The 26045-nt window shown below is 50.9% G+C and overlaps 1 protein-coding gene across 1 annotated transcript in view; it reads left to right on the top strand.

Moving 5' to 3' along the window:
* NLGN3 (neuroligin 3) overlaps nucleotides 1-26045 on the top strand; it is an 84470-nt gene that overhangs the window by 27265 nt on the left and 31160 nt on the right. The window contains exons 2-4 of the mRNA XM_026652961.2: nucleotides 7907-8630; nucleotides 9864-9923; nucleotides 24621-24680. Coding sequence (XP_026508746.1) covers nucleotides 8159-8630; nucleotides 9864-9923; nucleotides 24621-24680 — 592 coding nt within the window. The 5' untranslated portion in view covers nucleotides 7907-8158. The remainder of the gene's footprint in view (nucleotides 1-7906; nucleotides 8631-9863; nucleotides 9924-24620; nucleotides 24681-26045) is intronic.

The raw sequence follows: 26045 nt of genomic DNA, 5'->3' as shown, positions 1-26045 counted from the left end.
CTTCACTTTACCTCTGTATATATTAGGGTTGTTTGCAACAGATGAGTGTTTCTTTGCAGGACTTTGAACCTAACATATTATTCTTATCCATCTCCTTTGACATGTTTTTGCAGACATTTTGCTAGGCCTGTATAGACCCTGCATGTAAACACAGATTGCAACTAGTTTCTTATCTTGTTTTGAGCATAGCATTCCAGAAGTTAGCAAAACGTTAGAGGCATTCTGCACCAGCTATAGTTTAGTACACAGGGCATGTTAGCTAAGCATCAATAAAACAGTTTGTCTTTTCCTGTCCATCTGGAATGGCTCTGTACCTAGCTCTGAAATTATAACACTACACATCTACCCTTGATTAAACAGCTTAACATATGTGAAAAGCGTTTTGGGAAGAACTTAACATGAATAAAAATCATAGTTGTACAAAACATACATGATATTATATATCATATTGATATTGTGTGTATTAATATTGTATCTGATATTGGCTAAAACCATAAACCTTACAAGCTTTCTCTTATCTGTCTCCATACATATTTTGTAAGACAGAGGGTCTGTAGTTGCCAGCCATAGCATGAATACACGAGGGCTTATGTATTTTCCAAGCCTTGTTGTACTTTCCTATAGAATACAGAGTAAGAGTTATACAAAGTTATACAAAGGTTACAGCATCTAATTATAGTACAGTTTTAGAGTTATGCAATTCAGCATGAATATAAAGCGTTCTAAACATAATGTACTTGACTTATTTACTATTAGCTACTTTCTTATTTTGGTGACATAACACCTCTTTTTCAATCACACTTGCAGTAACAACAGCAAACAATTCTTCTTCGAGTGCTTGTTCATGTCAATTCCAGTCAGGTGTGTGCATGCACTGGAAGATTTTTCCCGTAGTAATATCTGTTGGGTCGGTCTGAGCATCCCCTGGAGTGGCACCATCATGGCGCTCAATATAGGGCCCTACTGACCCACCACACCCCCTCAGTTCCTTCTTACTGCCAGTGACAACTGGAACTTCCCCTTGCTCTTGTCCTGACAAGCGCATATGGTAGTCTGTATATAGTTCCAATTAGTTCTGTAGTTAGTGTTAAGTAGTTATTAGGTACTTTACTTAGTTCTTAAGTTTCCTTTGGAGGGGTTTCCCCTCAAGTGCAGTCTCCTGGCTTCAAAGCCTGTGAGGTCTGCAGCAAGTGTATGCCCAGAAGCGATCCTCACACTTTGTGTTTGAAGTGTTTGGGGGAGAGCCATCAATAAGATCGTTGTAGGATCTGCAGGGGGTTTCGGTGCAGGGGGTTTCGCCCCGGGACACTGAAAGATAGAGATCAGCGCCTGAAGATCCTCCTGATGGAAGCGGCACTCCGGCCCAGTCCGATTCTGGGTTGGTGGATCTGGCGCTGAGTACTACCTCTTTGGTATGCAGTGCCCCAGCACCGTCAGCACGGGGATGAGTGCTGAGTAAAGACAAGGACTATCGGCAGAAGAAGAGGAGGCCGGAGAGGGGTCGTTCCCCCCCCGGCTAGACCCAAGGAGCTGGCCATTGTGAGACCCGAGCCGGTCACGTCAACTCCGGCCCCAGTTGAAGGGCGGTCGAGTCCGGACCCTTCTCACTCACCGAGGCCGAGCTGACAACTTCACCTCCCGTTGACCCCGGAGGCGTTTGAGGCAGCACGGGATCTGCTCCAGCTCACAGCACCGTTCTCTCCACCTAGATGGGAGAGGTCGCCGGCACTGGTCGCTCTCCCAGCACCATCAAGAGGAAAGCCCGCAATGATGGCCTGGTGATCTCCATCCCCGGTGCACCATTTCCCTGCTCCAGAACAGGGTCAGCAGCCTCGTTGGGCCCCGAGCCCTCGGCGCGGACCCTCGGTGCCCCGAAGTACTGCTCCTCCATGGTCCTCCTTTTCAGAGACCTCAGAGTCAGACTCCTATTGATCTCATAGGAGCAGAAGTAGACGGTCCAGATCATCATGAGACCAGAACCCTTACCTGGCACCGTGGCCCGTGCAGCAGCAGCCCCCTGCACAGTGGCCCTTTTGGACTCCCTGGGCCTTTTGCCAAGGGTGGAGCGAAGGGTCGAATTCCAGGGCAGTGGCGGTGGCGGCCTCAGCCACTTACGTACTGCCTCCGGCATTGGCAGGATCAGGGATAGTTCCATCACTCCCTGTTGCCACCATCCCAACCCCTGCCATACCGGCGTCAGCTATGCCAACCCAGCAGTATCAGTGCCAACGTCCTCGGCACCGACAGCCCCGACACCATCGGTTCCGGCTTCAGCACCAGCAGCCTTAGCACCGATGTATACAGCTCCGGCACTGAGGACCATGACACCATTCGCGTCAGCTCCAGCCCACGATCCCCAAGCACTGCAGGACCCCTTGGGCGTGGAGGGAAGAGAACATCCACTCCTTGCGGGGGTCTCTTCCTCCTCTCCAGATGAAGCGCTGGTGGGCACTTCGGTAGCCCCGGCCCTGGAGGACAACAAGGTGCTACAGCAATTGCTGAGGAGGGTTGCCCAGGACCTGAGCATTCAGGCAGAGGAGGTAATGGAGGACGCAGATCCAATGGTGGATATCCTCAGCCACTCTGGACCAGCACGTATTGCCCTACTCCTCATAAAGCCCCTTGCTGACACCACAAAAACCTTGTGGCAGACCCTGGCTTCATTGTCCCCTATAGCTAAGCGCAATGAAAGACGCTATTTTGTGCCGTCCAGGTGCTACGAGCACTTGTATACCCATCCTCCACCAGATTCGTTGGTCATGGACGCTGCTAACCAGCACAAGCGCCAGGACTACCAAGGCCCCTCCCCAAAGAATCAGGAGGGGAAACAACTCGACCTTTTTGGGAGAAAGGTCTACTCCACTGGCGACTTGCAGCTCCACATTTCTAATCAGCAGGCACTGCTACAATACATGCAGGGCAATGGCAAAGTTTGCAGAGCTGCTGCTGCAGGACTCCCATGCTGAATTCTCAGCCCTCGTGGAGGAGGGCAAGCTCATTTCCTGAGCTTCGTTGCAGGCTGCTCTGGACGGGGCTGATGCGGCCACTCAGGTGGTGTCTACCGGGGTTGCCTTGGGAAGGGGCTCCTGGCTCCAGGTATCAGGTCTGCCATACGAGGTCCAGCAGACTATTCTGGATCTCCCCTTTGAGGAGTCTCTGTTTTCTGATCAGATGGATAAAAGGCTACATGGCCTAAAAGACTCAAGAGCCACCCTCAAATTGCTGGGCCTCCACACCCCCGCCATGCAGCGGAGGCATTTTAGGCCACAACCTCCTCCGCGGTTCTACCAACTGCAGAACCGGCAGGATGGCTCACTGAAGAGAAACAGGAGCGGTAGGAAGAGGCTGCACCTGTCCTCAGGCCAGAGCTCTGGCCCATCCAAACCTTTATCCAGCTAGAAGCAGGACTTTTGAAGGGGCGAACGAGGATGGTGCACCAGAACTTGGACTGGATCCAACCCGCTTTATCGTCTCGTCCCAACTATCCCCTTTCTACCCTGCGTGGGCCCGTATCACATCGGACCACTGGGTTCTCTGCATGGTAGAGAAGGGATACTTCCTCCAATTCTCTGCCCGTCCATCCCCCTTCCCCGACCCTCTTCAGAGACCCTTCTCACAAGCAACTCATACAGGAGGTGCACTTGCTCCTCGCACTGCGGGCAGTGGAAGAGGTTCCTCAGGAGCTGAAGGGCAAGGGCTTCTATTCCCAGTATTTCCTAATACCAAAAGCCAAAGGTGGCCTCAGGCCCATCCTAGACTTGCGAGAGCTCAACAAGTTCATGAGGAAACTGAAGTTCCGCATGGTCTCTTTGGCCTCCATCATCCCTTCCTTGGATTCAGGGGACTGGTATGCCGCCCTTGACTTGAAGGACGCGTACTTTCATATAGGAATTACACCCTCCCACAGAAGGTACCTCAGGCTTGTGGTGAGCAACGACCACTACCAGTTCACAGTCCTCCAGTTCGGCCTGTAAGTGGTGCCTCGTGTATTTACCAAGTGCATGGCAGTCATGGCCGCATTCCTACACAGGCGCCAGGTACAGGTACCTCGACGACTGGTTGATCAAGGGCCGCTCCAGGGCTAAAGTGGAGGCACAAGTCGACTTCTTAAGAACGACGTTCGACGAACTGGGCCTTCTCCTGAACGGGGGGAAATCAACTCTGTCCCCTGTTCAACAGATAGAGTTCATAGGGGCGGTCCTGGACTCGACACAGGTCAGAGCATACCTCCGGGAAGCGAGGTTTCTAGCCCGGAGCAACATCATTCAAAGTCTTAGGCAGTTTCCCACCACCAAGGAATTGCCTGAAGCTTCTAGGACACATGGCCTCTTGTACTTGTGTGGTGCAACACGCCAGGCTCAGACATCGGCCTCTCCAATCGTAGCTAGCCTCGGTGTGTCAGCCGGCTCGAGACAGTTTGGACAAGGTCGTGACTCTGCCTCGCCTGGTCCTCGACTCCCTCCAGTTGTGGCTCAACCCGCAGGTAGTGTGTGTAGGGATCCCCTTCACCCGTCTTCAGCCATCCCTCTCACTAGTGATGGATGTGTCAGCTCTGGGCTGGGAAGCACATCTGGGGGACCTCAGGACACAAGGCTTCTGGTCTCAGGTGGAACTCGCTCTCCACATCAGTCTCAGAGAGCTGAGAGCAGTGCGCCTGGCATGCCAGACTTTCCGAGCCCACTTGACAGGGAGATGTGTATCAGTCATGACAGACAACACCACGGCAATGTTCTATATCCACAAACGGTAGTGTACGCTCCTCTCTCCTGTGCCAGGAAGCCCTCACACTGTGGGACTTCTGTGTAGCTCATTTGATACACCTGCAAGTGTTGTACCTCCCTGGAGTGCAGAACGAGTTTGTAGACCGTCTCAGCAGGTCCTTTAATGGCCAGAAGTGTTCCCTACGCCTGGACGTCGCGAACACCATCTTCCAACGGTGGGGGTTTCCCCAGATGGACCTGTTCGCGACGCAACAGGAAGTGCTAACAGTTTTGCTCCTTCCTGAACCACAGTCTGGGCTCCATCGCAGACATGTTCCTCCTCCCAGGGGGAGGCCCTCTTCTCTACACGTTCCCGCCCATCCCTCTTGTTCACAAGGTGCTCCTCAAGATATGAAGGGAAGAGGCTTCAGTGACGTTGATAGCTCCAGCCTGGCCCCACCAACACTGGTACACATCCCTCCTGGAGATGTCTGTGGAAGCCCCAGTTACCTTGCTGCTCCTCCCGGATTTACTAACTCAGGATCCCAGCCGTCTCCAACACTCGAACCTCGAGTCGCTGCACCTCACGGCATGGAAGCTCCATGGCTGAACCCCACAGAGCTCTCCTGCTCAGACCCGGTTAGATAAGTCCTCCTTGGCAGTAGGAAACCCTCCAGCAGGGCTACCTATCTTGCCAAGTGAAAGAGATTATCATTCTGGTCGGCGCAGCATCACTCATCCCCGATGCTCGCCTCTATACCACTCATACTGGACTACCTTCTCCATCTCAAGCAGCGGGGACTGTCCATATCGTCAATTAGGGTTCACTTGGCTGCCATCTCTGCCTTCCATTCAGGCTCAGAGGGCCTGTCGGTGTTTGCCAACCTTGTGGTCAGCTGTTTCTTGAAAGGTCTTGACAGGCTATATCCACACGTCTGATAATCGGCCCCAACCTGGGACCTCAATCTGGTCCTTTCCAAATTGATGGGTCTGCCCTTTGAACCGCTGGTGACGTTCCCTGCTCTACCTGTCATACAAGGCGGCATTTCTGGTAGCGATAACCTCAGCCAGGAGGGTGTCTGAGCTCAAGGCCCTAACGTCAGAGCCCCTTTACACCGTGTTCTATAAGGACAAGGTTCAGCTCAGGCCATATCCTTTCCTCCTGAAGGTTGTCTCCCAGTTTCACATCAACCAGGACATCTTCCTCCCAGTGTTTTATTCTAAGCCGCACTCGAGCGGCAGGGAGCAGAGGCTCCACTCATTGGATGTCCACAGAGCGCTAGCCTTCTACATTGAAAGAATGAAATGGTTTAGGAAGTCCATTGAACTGTTTGTGGCCGTGGCAGACAGGATGAAGGGTCTTCCAGTCTCCTCCCAACGAATTTCCTCGTGGATCATGTCCTGCATCCATGAATGCTATAACCTGGCAGAGGTGCCTGCCCCTCCACTCTCAGCGCACTCCACTAGGGCGCAAGTTTCTTCAGCAGCATTCCTGGCGCAAGTCCTGACCCGGGAAATATGCAGAGCGGCGACGTGTTCCTCAATACATACTTTCACCGCGCATTATGCAATTACCTAGCAGGCCAGAGACGATGCAATGTTTGGTAGAGCGGTGCTCCAGTCAGTGGATACCTGAACTCCAACCCCGCCTCCTGAATTTAGGCTTGGGAGTCACCTGATTGGAATTGACATAAACAAGCACTTGAAGAAGAAAAAACGGCTACTCACCTTCTGGTAACTGTTGTTCTTCGAGATGTTTTGTCCATGTCCATTCCAATACCCACCCTCCCACCCCGCTGTCAGAGTAGCCGGCAAGAAGGAACTGAGGGAGTGGCAGGTCAGTAGGGCCCTATATTGTGCGCCATGATGGTGCCACTCTAGGGGGCGCCCGGGCCAACCCAACAGATACTGCTGGGGAAAAATGTTCCGTCTTCTGTGCACGCACACACACCTGATTGGAATGGACATGAACAATACATCTTGAAGAACAACAGTTACCAGAAGGTGAGTAACCATTTTTTCCCCATGCTTTGATCAATACCATTTTGCTTGTGAGAGCTGACAACATCTGTTTTCTGGTAGTTAGCAATAAAGCAATTTACATTCCTGGTTAATTCTGTCTGTGAAAGCTGGTTTCCCAATATATCTGTTGACGAGTCAGCTTCACAAACTTTTATAAAGTTCCAATCCTTATCTGGTAATTGCCCCGCAGCATTCAGCAATGTATGTAACAAACTTTTCAAACAGTTTTTCCATTTCGCCTTTGGCCTGGCTGCAAAGCACCATGGGGCTTTGGCTTAGTTTGGTCAATGGTCATGCACTTCATCTCAGGGTTCAACTTGCTCTCAGGGGCACCTGGCTCTGTATTCTCTCCGGGAAGGGAAAGCAAGTCACTTTCTCCAGGTTGTGCAGGGAACGGGGAACAGAGTTGAGGATGGAACCAAACAGTCCTGATTTCCCATCCCAAGATCGAAGCACAAGGTGCTCTCTCGGCCTGTTGACTGTTCCTGAAGTCTGTCAGCCTCTTGCTCCAGTCATGTTCTTGCTAGTGTGCTCCTCAGACCTGGACTCCGAGGAGAGGAGGTGGTTCGTCTTTCCTCTCTGGTGGTGTCCTTCCCCTACACACAGGCCTTCTCGCTTCCCCTGCAGCCCTTGGATACCTTTAACATGGGCTGTCTCTCTGTGAACCTTGCCCCAGCCCTAAGGCCAGTAGCTGGTGGGCAAACTGCTTCCCCAGTTTGTGGTTGAATCCCCTTTTCCTTAGCATCACCTGTCTGCTCTGGGTGTCTCAAGCCCGGGTGCTTGACCCATGTTTCTGCAGTTGACACACACACCTCTCCTGCTCTGGAGTCTGAACACCCCACCTCTACAAGGCCTCTGATCCCCTTTTCCCCCAGATCTCCAGGAATCTCCTGTCCTCCTCTGCAGCTGGCACCACTTACCATGACCAAACTATAGGGCTGACTGGTAACTGGGAGGCAGCAGCAGTGGATTATCCAGGGGCTCTTCTCTCTCTCTAAGGCTGGAGGTGAGGAGCATTCTGGTGAGGTATTAAAATCTCTCCCCCACCTCTGCCAGGTTGTGGAATCAGGGGGCCGGGGACATGCTGGTGGGTTCCAAGGTCCCTTTGTGCTGCAGATTTTCTTTGTCAGGTGGAGCTGCCATTCTCTCCATGATTGTTAATTCCTCTCCCTCTCTCTCCACAGAGCCATCAATCCCATCAGGGCTGCCCTCTCTGAAGGCAAACAGCAGCAGGCAGGCTGGGGGCTCTGAAGAGGAACACTCCCATCCTCTGGCTCACCGTTTGCAGTTCATTTCTGGGTTTGTGTTCCAGTTTCTGTCCTCCCTTGGTGTCTGGCTCTGCGTAACAGATAGCAGCAGGCCTGCCGTGATCGGGTTCCTCTGAGTCCCCAGGAGTGTGCTTAAGGCTTGGATGGTGGTGCTGCTCATCACAGACAATGTGGCTGATACTTCAGAGAAACCCGTCCTTGTCCCCTGTTCTCCAAGTGCCTGAGCTGGCTGCAGGCCGGGACCTTTGCCTCGTGCTCTGGGTTCTAAGCTTGGCCATTGTACAGATGGATGGCCAGGTCTACTCCCCGACTGTCAACACGCACTATGGGAAGTTACGAGGGGTCCGGGTTCCGCTGCCTAGCGAGATTCTGGGTCCTGTGGATCAATACCTGGGGGTGCCTTATGCAGCCCCTCCTGTTGGGGAGAAGAGGTTCATGCCCCCTGAGCCACCCTCCTCCTGGTCTGGAATAAGGAATGCTACCCACTTCTCACCAGTCTGCCCTCAGAACATCCACAGTGCAGTCCCGGAGATCATGCTGCCCATCTGGTTCACGTCCAATCTGGATATAGTTGCCACATACATTCAGGATCCCAATGAGGACTGCCTGTACCTCAACATTTACATTCCCACCGAGGATGGTGAGTCCGTCCAGGGTGCCAGCAGGAGATTTGCACTCTCTGGGTGGGTGGGGGGTCCCAGAGTTATTCTGCTCCTTCTCAGCTCTGGTTGGGCTCACTTGGATGTTGTGTTTGAAGCATGTGCTTGTGGAACCCGCAGCATGCTGTCTGTCTGTGGAAAAGCTTTTTCTGGCCACTCAGCTTGCCCTCTGCCCTCCAGCTGTTTTTCCTCTCTCTCTCTGTCTCTTGGGCTCTCTCTTCTCCCCTCTCCCCCACAGCTCTCTCCCTCCCCCTCCATGGCATTGTCACGGGTTCCTCTTTTGTGTTGCCAAAACTGAAAGGGACTCTCTGACCGCAGGTCCACAGAGTGACGAGCTGGTTTGGGTTCCCGAGGTGCCGAGTGCCAGGTTCTGTCTTGAGTTTGGTTTGGGTTTGTCTTCCCTCGCCCACCCTCCCCACCCTCAGGTTCTTGCGCTAGTTCTGGGGTGTGGGTTGCTGCTGCTGGCTGGGAGGAACACTCTCTCTCTTGCTGGGATGGGGTCACCAGCCATTCTTGACTGGGAAGGGACCAAGGAGAGCTGGGCTGGCTCCTCTCCCTGGTGCCATGCTCTGCTGGGGATCAGGGGAGATGTCAGCATGCACGGCACAATGCAGCTAGCATATGTGCTTCACCGGGACCAGCCAGGGGCTGAGTGCGTGGAGTTGGGTGGGAGCTGGAGCACTGTGGACCCAGCCCCTTGTGGTGAGGCTGAGTGCCTCAGGGTGCCTCTTCTCTCTCTAATCTTTTTCTTTTATAGGGGATTCCATCTGAATTGTAAGTAGCAGTGCCAAGGAGGCAGCACCCTTTCCTCAGGCCCATGGCAGCCTCACCACAAGGGGGAGCTGTGGGAGCCCATGGGCTGTGCCAGCTGCAAGAATCTCTCGATAACACAAGAGCCTATGATGGAAGAGAACTGGAGGGGGAACCTGCCATGCCCTCCCTGAGCAGTTTTCTGGGAAGACAGCTGTTCTGGAGCCCCAGCAGCTCTGCTTCTCTTCCCTTGGGGGTTCCAGGCTGCAGGGGACAGCACCGTAACTTCCTTCCATCCCAGTACACCTGGCCCCAGAGTTTTCCTCCCACAGCAATGCTCCCCTCCCCACGTCCCGCGGTCCCAAGAGGGGGTGGCGGGAGGGTGGGCAGTGTGGTTGTAATTGCATGCCCACTCCAGCCAGTGGAGCCTCCTGTTATTTTGTAGTCTTTTATTCATTTTACAGTAAAACGGATTTCCAAGGAATGCGCCCGAAAGCCCAACAAGAAAATATGTAGGAAAGGAGGTATGTAGCAAGCCGGACCTGACAGAGAGAGGAGAGAGAGAGAGAGAGAGAGAGAGTGAGGGGGCACCTGTCCATTCTCTCCAGGCCTGCGGCATATTTCTTCAGCCTTCCTCTCGTGCCATGGGACTGAGACGGTGGGCCCTCCATGCAGCCTGCAATACTGTCTGTGTGTCCGTCCATCCATCCTCTGCTCAGAGGAACCTTTGGGATGCTCCTGCTACATGCTGCTCCCTTTCCAGGGCCAGACTGGGCTCCTCAGTGGGAGGCTCTGGGTTTGAATCAGGGCAGGACCCAGGTGCGTTTCCAAGCCTTTCAGAACAGCTGCTTTTGCATGCTGGAGCCAGTGCAGCCAGCTCCCATTGAGGGTGTATGGGAGATAGGGAAATACGGACTGCACACCCCATTCACCCAAATCCTCCAGCAGATCCCAGCTCCCAAGGCCTGGGAGTGCTGCTGTCAGGGAAGAAGTGCTCTCACCTTCTTTAACATTTAAATGGAAAACATCCCTTTCATTCATCTTATGGCAGCAAAGGCAGGAGAAAGCACCTTTCACTTGGTCTCTCTGAGGTGGGGTCACCTAGTTAAAGATCCCACTGAAATCTACACCACGAGTGGGCATGTTTGTGTAAATGGGTGTGCACAGCCCCATTGTGAACAGGCCTGGTAGAGTTCTGATTGCTGTGGGAACTGGGACCATGTGTGTGAAAGCTCTGCCCTCCAGCTGCATTAATTTCCTCATAGACTTATAGACTTTAAGGTCAGAAGGGACCATTATGATCATCTAGTCTGACCTTCCTATGTCTCCCTATACAAATATGTAAATCCTGCTGGTTGTGGAATTGTTCCTCCACCCCCATGTTGCTCCCTCAGTCAGGCATGCCACCTCTGCGTGCTCATGCACACGCACATGCCTCTCCTTTCCCTTCATGCTGGCCCACACATGGAAACCTGCTCCGTAGCCCCTTTCATAAGCAGTTCTTTACTGCCCCTAGGATCCCTGCACACATGGCTGCCTCTTGGAAAGCTGTGAAACAGCTCCAGTTCAGAAACCATTCTGCTTCTAGCCCATGTTCCACAGTCCCACCTTGGAGTCTCCAGCCCTGAGGCAGGGATGAAGCAGGATCTTTTCTTTGGAGTCGTGTATGCAGTCCCCACCTGATATCAAAATCTCTGACATCACAGTCCTCTCTGGGAATGGGTTTGCCTGAGAAAGCATGATTCTGCATCACTGTCACAGACCCCAGTGTGCGGGGAGGAGAGCAGCTGCTGGAGACAGACAGGATTGTGGGAGGAGATGGAAAATGTGCTCTAGAATCATACTTGGGTTTTCCCCAGAAAGCAGCTTCCTGTGCACACCAGGAGTACAGACCCAGCTCTGCCCCAGTGGTCTTGAGTACCTCCTCTGTCCCATTGCATGCGTGCCTGTGCAGTGCACTGGGGTGGTGAGGCAAGGGCCCAGAACTTGCATATCCAGCACAAGGGTTCCCCTTCTCCCCAAAAGGGGCAGCCAAGCTCTTCTGAAAGGCTACATGTGGGGAGAGAGAAGCCCCCATGTGGATGGACTGCCACTCTGCCCACACACAAGCACACATGGTAGGGTCCAGCCCAGTGGCTCTCAAGTAGTTGTGTGGCCTGCCCAGGCTCTGGAGCCCTTCGTGTGGCTGGCCCTTTGGGCTACTGAGTCCTTGTGCTGGGAGGGGTTGTCATGGGTCCCGTGTCCTTCTGTTCTCTTCTCTGTGCGTTCCTCTTGGTGTCCAGGGCCTGGCGCAGTGCGGCACAGCTTGGAGGTTTGACAAGAATTCTCTTTCCTTCCAGAGATTTCCCTGAGTTCTGTTGTTTGGTTTCTTTGCTTTGCTTTCCCTGTTGCTGTCTGGCTACTCACACGCCATCTCTCTGTGAGTGCCAAGGCTGCCCGAAAGGGCCAGCACATCAGGGAGTCTCCACACGCTGCCTCCGGAGTGGGCTGCTCCTTCTCATGCTGTGCCAGCAGCTGGCCCTTCATGAGCCACTTCAAAGCACTTCCTCTCAGAGAGCTCCCCAGCCCTCTTTTCCCAGCCTGCCATTGGCTGCCAGGGCTTCACAGACCCCTTGCTTTGGGAGGGGAAGCCGGCACCTCAACTGGTCACTGGGTGTGTGGGGGGAATGTTTATTACATGCCATTAATAAATGATCATAGGGGAGAGATTCAGCCTGGTGTCTCCTCTCCCACCACTTCTGCCTGTGGTAGGGATTTCTGTGCTGCCCATCGCTGATTCCTGGGTATGTTCCATCTGCAGAGGAGGGACCCTAGTGGCTGCCTAGAGGGGTTGGCTCTGGTTAGAGGAGGCTCTGCCTTTCCTGTAGGAGGATAGTGCCTGGTACACAGCAGTGATTATCCCCACCCAAGTGTTGCTAACAGGAACATTCAGACTTCTGGTTACATGTAAAAGTAACCCAAATGCACTAAGACAGGGGTCCCCAATGCGGTGCCCATGGGTACCATGGCGCCCGCCGGGGCGTCTAAGTGCGCCCGCGTACTGACCGGCGCTCGAGCAGCCGCCGAAATGCCGCCGACAAGCAGCGTCATCCAGAGGCGTCGGCGGCATTTCGGCGGCGACACCTCTGGACGATGCTGCTTGTCGGCGGCATTTCGGCAGCGACGCCTATTGACGTTGCTGCTTGTCGGCGGCATTTCAGCGGACGGTCGTCCGCCGCCACGGTCCTCCGTGGCTCGTCGTCTGGTGCCCGCCAGACGAAAAAGGTTGGGGACCACTGCACTAAGAAATGGAAACGCACAGTTAAGGCGCCCAAGCAACCTTACTTCTGCCTTGTAGGAAGGCCATGAGGGGTTAAAAATGAAAAAGATCCATTTCTAAACATGTTTGGATTGCTTTTACATGCAACTTTGACTCTCAACTTCCTGGGTTAGTAATTCTTGATTTGGAGATAGGTGCAACATTCTGGAATGTTTTTACATAAGTTATTGCTATTTGCCCAGCCTTAACTTCAGTAGAATGTGGATTTTTGTCTTTGTATTTCCTTGTACTTTAAAGTTATTAAAATTTCATATGTGAATGGTAAACAAGAAAAGAAACCCAAGGAGCAGGTTCCCGTGGGATATTTCTAATGATCTGAAGATAGGAAGGGTCAACTTCAAATCAGTTTTTTTATTTTAACTTTTTATTTATGTCCATATTAACCTGTACACTTTGGTCACCCCACTCTGGAGCAGCCAGAGCTACCTGACCAGTTCCCCGTGCTCCTGGTCTCCATTATCCCCTGTACCCCTGCACAGCCTGGCTGTTACTTACATGCCCCTGTGTGCATGCACCTCAGACACACTCCCTGGTCAGTATATGTGGTGCGCAGTGTTGGGGTAACAGTCCTCACTGCAAGTGTCTCCTTCAGCAGGGGCTGATGGGCATCCCGAAGAACAAAATGGTCACCCTCTTGTGTCCAGTGGAAGGGAAGTCAAGCTGTACCCAAGGTGGCCCCTGCTCTTTCCCTCAGGATGACTTGGCTTCATTCTCACTGGAACTAATGGGAAATGGTGACTATTTTGAAAAAGGACTCAGCCTTATTCTTGCTTTCAAGGAGAGCAATGGGAGCCAGACGGCATTTTGAAAGAGGAGTTCTTTGGGGTATTCATGAGCCCCTGCTAATAAACAGCAGCACGCAATAATCCTTCTCCCTAACATACCAGCTTTCAAATATGGCCTCCTACAATGTCAGAGAATTCTGGCCACCTGGGGAGTTTTATGCATCCCGCCTACCTCCCAGAAGTTCATTCTGTCCTTTGTAAGTCCTGGTGGTCTGTGGAGGACACGCTAGCCTTCATTCAGGCTTGGTTTTTGCTTTACATGCAAAGCTCTACTCCACCTTAACCAGGGAGCTGCGCACACTGCTTCCACCCGGAGCAGTCAGTGTATAGGAGGCCCTGCCCAACACCCTCTGGGGTCTCCACCTCTGCCCATTCTGATTTCCCCTGGGAGCCAAACCCCACCTTGATCCCTGAGAGGATGCGAATAGTTGAGAATCATAGAATATTAGGGTTGGAAGAGACCTCAGCAGGTCATCTAGTCCAATCCCCTGCTCAAAGCAGGACCAACACCAACTAAATCATACAAGCCAGGGCTTTATCAAGCTGGGCCTTAAAAACCTCTAAGGCTGGAGATTCCACCACCTCCCTAAGGAACCCATTCCAGTTCTTCACCACCCTCCTAGTGAAATAGTGTTTCCTAATATCCAACCAAGACCTCCCACACTGCAACTTGAGACCATTGCTCCTTGTTCTGTCATCTGCCACCACTGAGAACAGCTGAGCTCCATCCTCTTTGGAACCCCCCTTCAGGTAGCTGAAGGCTGCTATCAAATTCCCCCTCCCCTCACTCTTCTTTTCTGCAGACTAAATAACACCAGTTCCCTCAGCCTCTCATAAGTCATGTGCCCCAGCCCCCTAAATGTTGCCCTCCGCTGGACTCTCTCCAATTTGTCCACATCCCTTCTGTAGTGGGGGGACCAAAACTGGACGCAATACTGGTGAGAGAAGTAAGGTCTGGCCTTCGCACAGACTTTGTGCCGGTAGAACTGGGTCAGTTAGGGCTCTGATATCATTCTACCAGTACAACCCCTAGTGTGGACACAGTCTGACCAGTATCAAGGTGCCTTATACCACTATAGCTTATTTCCCTTCCAGTACAGGACTGTCCCATGTACTACAGCACCCACCCTGGGAGGGCTGTCCTGCTTTAACCACACCAATACAGCTAAAGCGCTACACCCCTTGTATGTAGACAAGCCCCTGAGTGGTTACAGAAGTGCATCAGCTAGGGCAGTGCAGGGGTGACTTCCCACCCTGACTCTGTGAGAATTGCAGTTGTTTAATTCTAGAACAACTCTTGCCTCCTTCTCTGTGGCCTGCAAACTAGTGGGTGTTACCAAGCAGCCACTGACGAAACTGTGTTGAAATAGCTGCACCAGCAGAGAGGGAGGGGCCAGGGGAGCTTTGGGTAGAGAAACTCACAGGATCTGATATGAATTGGGTCTGTTTCTTATTGCTCCCTTGTGGAGCCTAGTTAGATCTCTGCCCCCCACAGGAGGGATGACACACCTCCTTCAAGGGCCACGGACTCCTCACGAGGCACCAGAGCCCCACAGGGTTAGTTATTTCTACAGCCCCATAGATCTGTTTGACTCTTTACTAACACAAAAGATGCTCCGGCCAATGGGAGTTAAACAGCAGGACCTTTCTCCAGGAGGTCCCTGAGGTGAGGGGTTTGCGCTGGTACTCCTTTATTAACACCACAGCCATTTGGCTTTTTTGCACAAATTGTCTCCATGAGCTGCCTCCCCTCCTAGCAGCCCAAGCCCGCTGGACATAGAGCTGCTAAACTCCAGAGCTGTTGTCATACTTCAGGCAGTTCTGAGTGGCTCTCTGCTGGGGTGCCAACCAGCATGCAGGCACCTCCGTTTATTTGCATAGTGCAGATCTATTAATTAAAATGAAGAGGTGCTTGGGGATTTCTGGCCTTCAGGAGAGTTGCTGTTAGTGTCCCAGGGCTGGCCCTTTGTGGGGCCATAGTGCAGGAGGGAGGGGGCCCTGATGGGCTTGAAGCCCAGGTGCTGAGACAGGTGGAATAGCATCCTGGAGGCCAGGTGGCCTGTTGCTGCCCAGGGCACGTGGCCCATTGTTTGTATTTGTGATAGTTTGTATGAAAGTTGATTTTTTTAAAAATTAATTTTAATTGAAATAGTGCACTGGTGAGAGCTGAGCCAGTGTCCCAGGCCGCTGTAATGCAGCAAGGGTAGGGCGTGTCTGTCTGCCTCCCGATGGGGAGATTGCCTTGCTGGGAACTGCAGTGTCTCTTCCTCTTCCTCCCATTCCACCAGCATGGCCCTGGTTTCTATGGCTACTGGGTAGTCCCTGGAATCACAGGGAATGGACAGAAAAGCCCTGCTAGGGCCCGGGCAGGGCTGTTCCCTAGGATAGGTTTCCTGCCTGGAGTGGGTCCCAGCGCTCGCAGGCCTTTTCCATCCTTAACTCTATGGGTCTGTGATACCCTATGCAGCTAGGTGAAATGGGCAGAGGAAGGGTTAATCTGTCACTGCTCTCAGGTTGGCTCTTTTTCTACCCCACTGCCCACCTTCCCTTTATCTTAGCCAGCCCTCAACTGGGTCCATTTGGAACCTGCATGACCCTAGCACTTGCCGCAACATTCAGCTGGTCTCAGCCGGTGAGGCGAGCCCGCTCTCCGGCTGCCTTGTTTTGGAGGAGAATGGGGCTGGTTTTGGACACGCTGAGGCTTGGGCTCAGAGTGCTGTGCTCCTCCTGTGATTGGTGTTGCTCACCGCCTACAGCTGCCATCCTCCCCGCGCCTTAGGTCTTGTCTACAACAAATATGCACTGGTTTAGTTACACTGGTGCAACCCCAATGTGGAGATTCGTATTTTGGTGTGAGTAGCTTATTTTGGTTAAGCTTAAACCTGTTTCTAATACACTTACACTAAACTGGAATGAGTATCCACACGGCCTTTGGCGCTTGTTAACATGAAGCCAGTGCAGCTTTGGGGGTAGCTGCAGAGGGAACAGGCTCCTGGTAGCTGAGGAATGGAGGAATCAAGTATCCTTTAATGTTGTCAGCTGCATGTACAGGGATGTAAATAAACGAGCTGGTTAGAGCTCTGGCCTGGCCCTGAGAACTGGCTCGATTGGACCTGTTAGGGCTTCTGTGGTCAGGTTTAAGGATTTGGGATCTGAAGTGGGTTGGTGTAGTTAGATGCAAATAAGCTGGTAACTAGCAAAAACCTCTTGGGTGATACCCCAATTCTGGAAGTCAGGGCAGGATTGCTACATTGTCAGGTTCTGGCCGCCACACCCCTGTGAAGCTGTTTCCACAATCAAACGCCTCACTATTGCAGGATGTTTTCTGATCTCAGCCCAAATTTTGGCTGAACTTAATCTTGTTGCTCTTAGTTGTAACCACTGAGGGCCCTGCTCAGTCCCTGCACCCTTCACACTTGTAGCTCCTTGTTGTATCCACCCTTACTCTTCATTCGGCCAAGTCCTACGTAACTGATTCCTGTAACCAGTAGTCACGCTGCTCTCTCTGGGTCCTTCATTGTTTCTGTGGGAATTCAGAGAAGAACCTGAATTTGTCTCCAGTTTCTGGTGATGGGGCACTCAGAAATGACAAAGTATTCATAGATTGAAAGATTCCAAGGCCAGAAGGAACCATTGGTATCATCTAATCTGACCTCCTGAATAACACAGGCCAGAGACCTGCCCCAAAATAATAATTCTTACGAGATCTCGTTTAGAAAACATCCAATCTTGATTTTAAAATTCCCAGTGAAGGAGAATCCACCACGACCACTAAATTGTTCCAGTGGTTAATTACCCTCATTGATGGAAATTTACACCTTATTTCTAATCTGAATTTGTCTAGCTTCAATTTCCAGCCATTAGATTGTGTGTTAGACCTTTCCTTTCTAGACTGACGAGCCCATTATCAAATATTTGTTCCCCGTGTAGGTATTTGTAGACTGTAATCAAGTCACCCCTTAACCTTCTCTTTGTTAAGCTAAATAGACTGAGCTCATTGAATCTATTGCTATAAGGGATGTTTTAATCCTTCAGTCATTCTCAGGGCTCTTCTGTGATCCCGCTTTAATTTATCAACATCCTTCTTGGATTGTGGGCACCAAAACTGGACACAATATTCCAGTAGCAGTCACACCCGTGCCAAAATACAGAGGTAAAACAACCTCTCTCCGACTCGAGATTTCCCTGGTTATGCATGCGAGGTTCCCATTAGCCCTTTTGGCCACAGTGGCTCACTAGGAGCTCGTTATCATGGTTGATTATCCACCATGACTCCCAAATCTTTTTCGGAATCACTGCTTCCCAGAATAGAGTCCTCCATCCAGTAAATATGGTCTACATTCTTTGCTCTGAGATGTATACATTTACATATAGCCATATTAAAATGAATATTATTTGTTTGCATCTAGTATACCAAGCAATCTAGATCGCTTTTATCAGTGACCTATCCTCTTCATTATTTATCATTTCCCCAGTCTTTGTGTCATCTGCAAACTTTCAGTGATGACTTGACGTTTTCTTTCAGGTCGTTGATAAAAATGTTAATTAGTGTAGGGCCAAGAACTGATATCTGCAGGATCTACTGATAGTGCACCTGCTTGATGACGATTCCCTGCTTCTTCTTTGAGTGGTTACAAACTTGTATTCTATTCAGTTGTGTGTGCGCCCAGTGCACCAAAGTCAGAGGAATTTGCCCAGCAACACCCATGGGGTATGCTCATGCCCCTCCCTTAGCTATATAAGGGCCGTGCTGCCCTGACCCCCCTCAGCTCCATCTCACTGCCCGTGCCGGAGCGCTTATTGTAATCTTTCCCCACACTTGTCTTCACAGCTTTTTGTGATTTTCTTATATATAGGGATAATATAATTATAGTTAGTAGCCGCAGTTAGATAGAGATAGTAGTAATTGGCTAGTTTCTCCCATTGCCCTCCGTCTGGGGTGGCTATTCCCACACTAGATGTCATGGGGAAGGACACGTTAAAGAAAGGTGCTCTATTTGTCAGTCCTTTAAAAAGAGGAAGCAAATGGTTAGAGACTTACGATTGAAGCAGCACCTTCTCAAGCCTTGAGGCCTTCCTCAGCCCTGAGGACTGCTGTGGAGAATCCAGCGCCTCAAAAAGCACTGGAGCTGGTACATTATGGGACTTCTCAACCAAACTGGGATTACTCACCCCAAAGGATCAGGGACTGCTTCCCTGAAAAAAGAACCCATAAAATAGACCAGGGCCATTCCAGAGGTCGGGGAGACCAGTCTTCTCTGCCTAAGAAAAGTACGGACCAGCACCGGAGTCTCCCAGTGCTCAGATTAGAGCGGGACCATCAACCTGCTTTCTGGTACTGAGCAGGGAGAACCCATACCATTGACTCCGGTACCACCTCAGGGGGTGCCCATTGAGTCCAGCACCCTTGGCAGAGATAGTGGCACTGTCAGTCTGGACCCCGACAGCAGATTTTCTGTACCTGTCTATCCCTGACTCACCGCTCATTCAGGACCAGCCGACTACACTGGCATCATCCTCAGCATCCTGAGCTCCCCCTGGTTTGGTAGCAAACTTACTGTCGTTGCCAACACCATCATCTGCACCGTAGTCTACCCTCGATCAGGGGGGCTGTCGACTTCCTGCTCGGCACTGTGGGCGCACGCAGAGACTCTTCACTACTGATGCTCACTGCGACGCAGCCTGCATCGCTGGCCTGGGACCAGCTTCATTTTGGGTACCAAAAGAGGCATTAGAACCGAGTATGAGATCGAGGCTGGTACCAGTATCCAAGGTACTATGGACTGTTCACTCAGTGCCGATGGCACCGTCGGGTTGAGCCAAGGATAACGCTGGATGTTTGGTGGCCCCACTGCCACCATCAGCTCTTTAGAGGGATCCTCACATTTGAGCTCAGAGGCATCTCCCTTCCCGTCCCCATTTTGCTTTTGAAGGTTGTCGAGACACAGGGAGAATCATAGTCGGTGCTGGGATTGGTACCATTCCTGCAATAGAGACATGGGACACTGGCCTAGTTCTTTCTGGGTGCTGATGCACTGTCCTCCACAGTGACCTACACGGAATCCCTGGGAACTCCCTCATTCGGCAAAATCACGGTCACCTGCTCACCCTAGGGGGAGATCTATATCTTCAGTGCACTCCCTGCCGGAACCACTAGCGGGCTTCCTCTGTGAAGAAGCATCCTGAACCTTTACGACAGTCTGTCATTCCTCAAGGGATTCTGTTGGTCCCAACTACATCTTCCTCTTCATCACCAGATGTTGCAGCAATACCCTAGTCATCCTCTCTGGAACCAGAAGACTTCAGTTCATATCAGGACCTGCTCAGGCCCATGGCATTGGCCTTAGAGATTCAGGCTGAGTTTGTACAAGAAAACACCCATAAATTGGTGGATATCCTTCAGCCAGGGACCTGTTCTGGGTCCAGTTCAGTTCATAAATGATTTGGATAATGGCACAGAGTACACTTTGCAGCTAATACCAAGCTGGGGCTGGGGGTTGCAAGCTCTTTGAAGGACAGGATTAGAATTCAAAATGAGCTTGACAAACTGGAGAAATGGTCTGAAATAAATAGGATGAAATTCAATAAGGACAAATGCGAAGTACTGCACTTAGCATGGATTCAGGACATTTTGTATTATTTGCTGCATTTGAAATCTTCAGGTCTCGCTCTGAGCTCCCTGAGGGTTTACTTGGTGGCGATCTCAGCTTTCCATCTTCCCATTCATGGAAAATCGGTATTCTCAAACCCTATAATGGTGAGGTTTCTCAAAGGGATTATCTGTCATTTTCCACCAGTGAAGGTAACAGCACCATTGTGGGTCCTTAATATGGTCATGGGGCACTGATGGGTCTGCCATTCAAGCCAATAGCAACATATTCATGGGCTCTCCTCTCTCAAAAGACGGCCTTCCTTTTGGCTATAACACCCCCAAGAAGAGTTAGCGAACTGCAGGCCTTTATGGCAGATTCTCTGTACACTCAAGTCTTCAAGGAGGCTTTAAGACCACACCCAACATTTTTGTCCAATCGGGTTATTTACTTACCTATATTTTTTCCCAAAGCACATTCAAGTGCAGAGGAGCAGTGCCTATATAGCGCAGATGTCAGCTAGTGCTTAGCAACTTAGTTAGAAAGGACTGAGCCGTTTTGTTCATCACCTTGACTCTGTGTCCGTCACTGAGTGGTTGAAGGGACAACCAGTCGCTGCTCAGACCATTTCCAGGTGGGTAACTGACTGCATTACCACACCTTCTAGAGTGAGTTGGTTGATACCTCTGCAGTCATTGCGGGCTCATTCGACAAGAGCTCAAGCAACACCGGATGCATTCCTTAGTGATGTCTCCGTAGTGGATATCTGCAGGGCTGGAATATGGTACTCCATGGATACCTTCACTAGACATTATGCTATCATCATGGCACTGAGAAGGGATGCAAACTTTGAGAAGGCAGATCGGCTCTCACTATTTAAATAGACTTTGAGCCAATCTCCTGCTGGAACTGCTTGTGGGATCAGCATCTATTTAAGTATACTCTCTGTGCCATCATCCAAATCATTTGTGAAGATAGTTACTGGAACCAGACCTGGGGCTGATCCCTGTGATGACTGGAGGATATTCACCAGTTTATGGGTGTTTTGCTGTACAAACTTGAAAAGATAGTTACCTACTTATATTTTAACTGTTGTCCTTCGAGATGTGGGTGCAGATGCGTATTCTGCGACCCACCCTCCACCCCTCTGCATTGAAGTCTCCAACCTGGGATTTTGGTGTGAAGGAACAGAGGGGGGCGGGGCAGTGCTGCCCTTAGCCCCTCCCTTGGGTATATATGTGGGATGGGGCATGAGGGCTGCTAGGAAAAATTCTTCAACTTTGGTGTGTTGGGTGTGCTCTCACCTGAATGAAATACATGTCTGCATCCACATCTAGAACAACAACAGTTACAATAAAGTTAAGTAACCATCTTTTATAATTACATTGACACCTATTAGTTAACCAGCTTTTATCCATTTCATGTGTGCCATTTTAATTTTATATTGCTTTAATATTTTAATCAACATGTCATGTGATACCAAGTCAAATGCCTTACAGAAGTCTAAGCATATTACACTAACTGTTCCCTTTATCAGTCAAACTTGTAATCTCATCAAAAAAGATGGCTCATAGTCATCTGTGATAAATCCATACACTCAGGTCCCTCTCCTCCTCTGTCACTTCCAATGGACGAGCCCCCAGCTTGTAGCATAAATTCATATTAGACCCCAAGTGTGTGACCTTGGATTTTGTACTATTTAATTTCATCCTATTTCTGTCTTCAAGGTCATCCAGCTTTTCCTGTCTATTATTCCGATCTTCCTCGGTATTGATGATGCCTCCAACTTTGTATCATCAGCAAATTTCATTAGCGGATTCCTACTTTTTTTGCCAAGGTCATTAATAAAAATATTGAATAAGTTTGGTCCCAAGATGTATCCTGGAGGGACTCCACTAATAATATCCCTCCAGGCCAATAATTCAGTTTTCAGCACAACCCATTGCCTTCTCCCCTTTAGCCAATTCCTTATCCAATGAGGATCAGTACAAGCATTATCCAATGCTTGTACTGATCCACATCTTCCTTAACTGCACTAATTATTTCCCATGTGGTACCATGTTAAATGCTTTACAGAAGTCCAAGTATATTAGATTTCTTTCACTTCCCTCCTCTGAAAAAAATAATTTTTTAGATAAGGAAGTTAGGTTAGTCTGGCATGGTTTATTTTTGGTAAACCCATCTTGCATTACGTCCCCTTTACCATTTACCTCTATTAATTTAATTATTCTTGAAATACTTATTGAATACTTCTGCCTGTTCTGCATTATTATTGGTAATTATATCATTTCCATCTAGTAGTGGACCAGTGCCATTGTCAGGATTCTTTTTGTTCCTAATATGCTTAGATTCCTTCTTATTGTCCTTAATTCTGTTGGCCATAGATTTCTCCCTGTGTCCCTTGGCATCCCTTATCAGTTTTCTACAGTACCTAGCTTCTGATTTATATTCATTACTATTGACTTCCTCTTTCTTCCATTTGTTATATATATAGCTGCCATCTCTTCCTCTAAACTAGGTTAGGTTTTTGAACCACTATGACCTTCTTCCTCAGTTGTGAAATTGTGGCTTTTGGGGCATCTGGTAAATTATGTGACCTCACCAAAACTATGCACAGAAGGGCTGTTCCTTCCCTTCTTGTGGAAGGAAGGCCTCTGGGCTTGGAAGGTGAGCACAGGATCCTGGGGGGTGTCTCCCCAGAGTGGGATAGAGAGGGGCTCCCACTTCATGAGCTCGGCCATGCTTTGCATTTGCCGCACAGAACTGCCCTGCTCTTTGTTGCCATAGCACTCTAATTCCCTACCCCTCTCATTCCTTTCTGCTCTCTCCACAGTTTGCCCTTCCCACTGGGTGTTTGAGTTTTAGGTTATTTTCTCCCAGACCCACTAACTGCATTTTTCTCAGTGGAATCCCATTCTGTTATTTCCTGCTCAGGTTTTCCAGCCTCTCTGGCCCCTTTGGATCATGCCTCTGATCTCCTGGAGGTTCTGGCCTTCTCCCAATTTAGTATCACGTGGGAATGTCACCCACATGTTGCTCACCACTGTGTCTGTGATCACTAACATGCTAAATCAGGCCAGTCTAACTGTAGTCCTGGCAGCTGTTCCCCCCCTGCCATCCGCTGCCCTCTGTTTACATCCTTCAGCCAGTTACTCTGCCCTTGCAAGTTTCAGATCTATGCCCATTTGCATTCTTTCAGCCCAGAGAAGCAGGGCTCGAGGCACACACTGTCTTGGGGTCTCAGTGGCTCTGGGGTCTGATGGCACACAGACTACTTGGCAGCTTTGGGCATTTGTGGCTGACTGTGCCTGTAATTGGTTTGAGGTGGAAGGACAGAGCTTCAGCTTCAAACCCTGCTTGCAGTACAGTGAAAGTAAGGGGGTGCCACCCAGTGCCAGCAGGAGAGCGGCCCCTTCCACCGAGCAGCACGCACATCCCTGGGATGGTGGGGGGGTTGATGGGGAGAGAAAAGGGAGGCAGAGGTGTTTGAGAGTCAGGCCTGGGCTACAAACTCACTGGCACCGGTTTAGTGGAACCAGGATGACGGGTTAGTGTTAGTGAACATAAGAACGGCCAGACTGGGTCAGACCAAAGGTCCATCCAGCCCAGCATCCTGTCTACCAACAGTGGCCAATGCCAGGTGCCCCAGAGGGAGTGGACCTAACAGGCAATGATCAAGTGATCTCTCTCCTGCCATCCATCTCCACCCTCTGACAAACAGAGGCTAGGGACACAATTCCTTACTCATCCTGGCTAATAGCCATTAATGGACTTAACCACCATGAATTTATCCAGTTCTCTTTTAAATGCTGTTATAGTCCTAGCCTTCACAACCTCCTCAGGCAAGGAGTTCCACAGGTTGACTGTGCGCTGTGTGAAGAAGAATTTCCTTTTATTTGTTTTAAACCTGCTGCCCATTAATTTCATTTGGTGACCCCTAGTTCTTGTATTATGGGAATAAGTAAATAACTTTTCCTTATCCACTTTCTCCACACCACTCATGATTTTATATACCTCTATCATATCCCCCCTTAGTCTCCTCTTTTCCAAGCTGAAAAGTCCTAGCCTCTTTAATCTCCCCTCATGTGGCTTTCTGCCGATGGGCAGGGCACGGAGCTTACCCCAAATCAGTCCAAGAATCAGTTGCAAAGTGTGGGCCACAGGGGAGGCAGAGGATGTAGCAAGGGAGGGGCAGGCAGGAGGGCACACAAGCTCATCTGCTATCCTGCTTAAAGAGGCCTGTTCTCTCCCTCTCCTGGCCCCCAGACCAAGGAGCACATGTTCCCAGGGCAGACTCCAGTGGCAGCGGGGCCCAGGCAGCCTGGAGAGGCAGTCCCCTGTCTGCTCTGAACTGTGGCTGTGCTTGGCCAGCAGCCCTGGCCGAGCCCATGGAGAGATGCAGTGTGAGTAGCCGGGCAGTGCTGCAGGCCTGGCCCCCTTCTCTGCTATCATGCTATTTTTGAATTCTCTTTTGTTTTTGTTTTTTGTTTTTCTTTTTTGTTCTGTCTCCTCGTGTTTGGTCCCTAGGAGCCAGCGCTAAGAAACAGGGCGAGGACTTAGCGGATAATGACGGGGATGAAGATGAAGGTATTTCTGTGCTCGAGGCTGCTGCTGCTGCATGACACGCAAAGCAAATCCGTTTGCTTTCCATTCTCTGCCATTTCCAGGGAGCCCTGTCTGTCTGTGTCTTTGTTTCCTGATCAGTTGCACGGGGCGGGCAGGTGGGGTGACCGGCTGTGCAGGGGGCGCTCATACCTTTCCTTTGGGGGAAGCTCAGGGGGTTTTGCTTTAGAAGGAGTTTGCTGGCTGCCCAACCTGCCTCTGTATGAGCAAAAGGCTCTAAGGAAGCATGGCGACGTGAACAAGAGAGGAGCCAAAGGGTGCCTGGCTCGATTTCACCCCAAGCCCAGTCACATTTCACCTCCAGCCTCAGTTCTCGCTGGACCTCAGACTTACTGTGTCAACTAAGAGACTTTCCTTTCTGGCTCCACCCCCCATGCTGCCATCCCAACCTCCCTTCTCCCCACGGTGCACAGTGTCAGAGCCGTCAGCACCTGTCCTCATCCCCTTGTGTCCCGTGCGACTTCCTCTGAGGCCCCACAGGCTTGCAGGGAGCATGCACATGGCAGAATGCAGTCCAGGCCTGCTTTAACCCATGTCCAGATTTGCTATCTAGAGTCTAGTCCGGCTCTCTCTCTCTCTCGCTCTCTCTCTCTCATGCGGCCGCTCGCGCGCTCTCTGCTACTGCCGCTCCCCACTACAGGTGCAGAGGAAACTGGAAATATGGATGAAGGCAATAGGCTGAGCACAGAGCTGTCGGGAGCTCTGGAGACCTGCAGAAGAGAGCACTGTCACTTTACTGGCCTCTGCTTTCTCTCCAGGATTAGCATCTTCATTTAGGAGCAGGGATACCCCTCACCTGTCCAGTGAAGGGCAGCAGGCCCTGCAGAGAGTAGCCCTGAGGGTTCTGTTGCAGGCTGTGCCATAGTGTCCGGTTAGCATCACCCGGGCTAGCTCAGCGGATTGGATTTGAGGGGGACAGAAGTCCCCCATTTGGGTGTTTGATCTGCTTTAAATACCTGGCTGTGCTTGCTGCACAGTTGCTGTTAAGGGCGACCATGCATTCCACAACGCACTGCTTGTGAGTCAGTGACTTGCCAGCTCTTGGCCCAAGCCCCATGTGAGTGGATTTGAGGAGGGCAGCCGCTCTGGTACCGCCCAGGCGTGAGTGAGAGGACAGGCATGCTGTATTGTTTGCTGAGGGTATGGCGGAGCCTGTGGGTGAGCGAGTGAACACACCAGGGTTGGATGGGGCTGCCTGGCGGGAGCGAACTGGGGCACTGCACACTGTCACAATGAGCTGGTGAATTTGGCAGCTGGTCTCAAAGGGCCTGACTGCGGGAAGGGGAGGGAAGGCAAGCATTACTTCAGTGGCTTGGCCACCCCTCTCGG

Source organism: Terrapene carolina, unplaced genomic scaffold, assembly GCF_002925995.2.
Source record: "Terrapene carolina triunguis isolate 2854851 unplaced genomic scaffold, T_m_triunguis-2.0 Scaffold131, whole genome shotgun sequence".
NCBI lineage: Eukaryota > Metazoa > Chordata > Testudines > Emydidae > Terrapene > Terrapene triunguis.
Note: the sequence above shows the minus strand (reverse complement) of the source record. Positions and strands in the feature narration are given on the sequence as shown.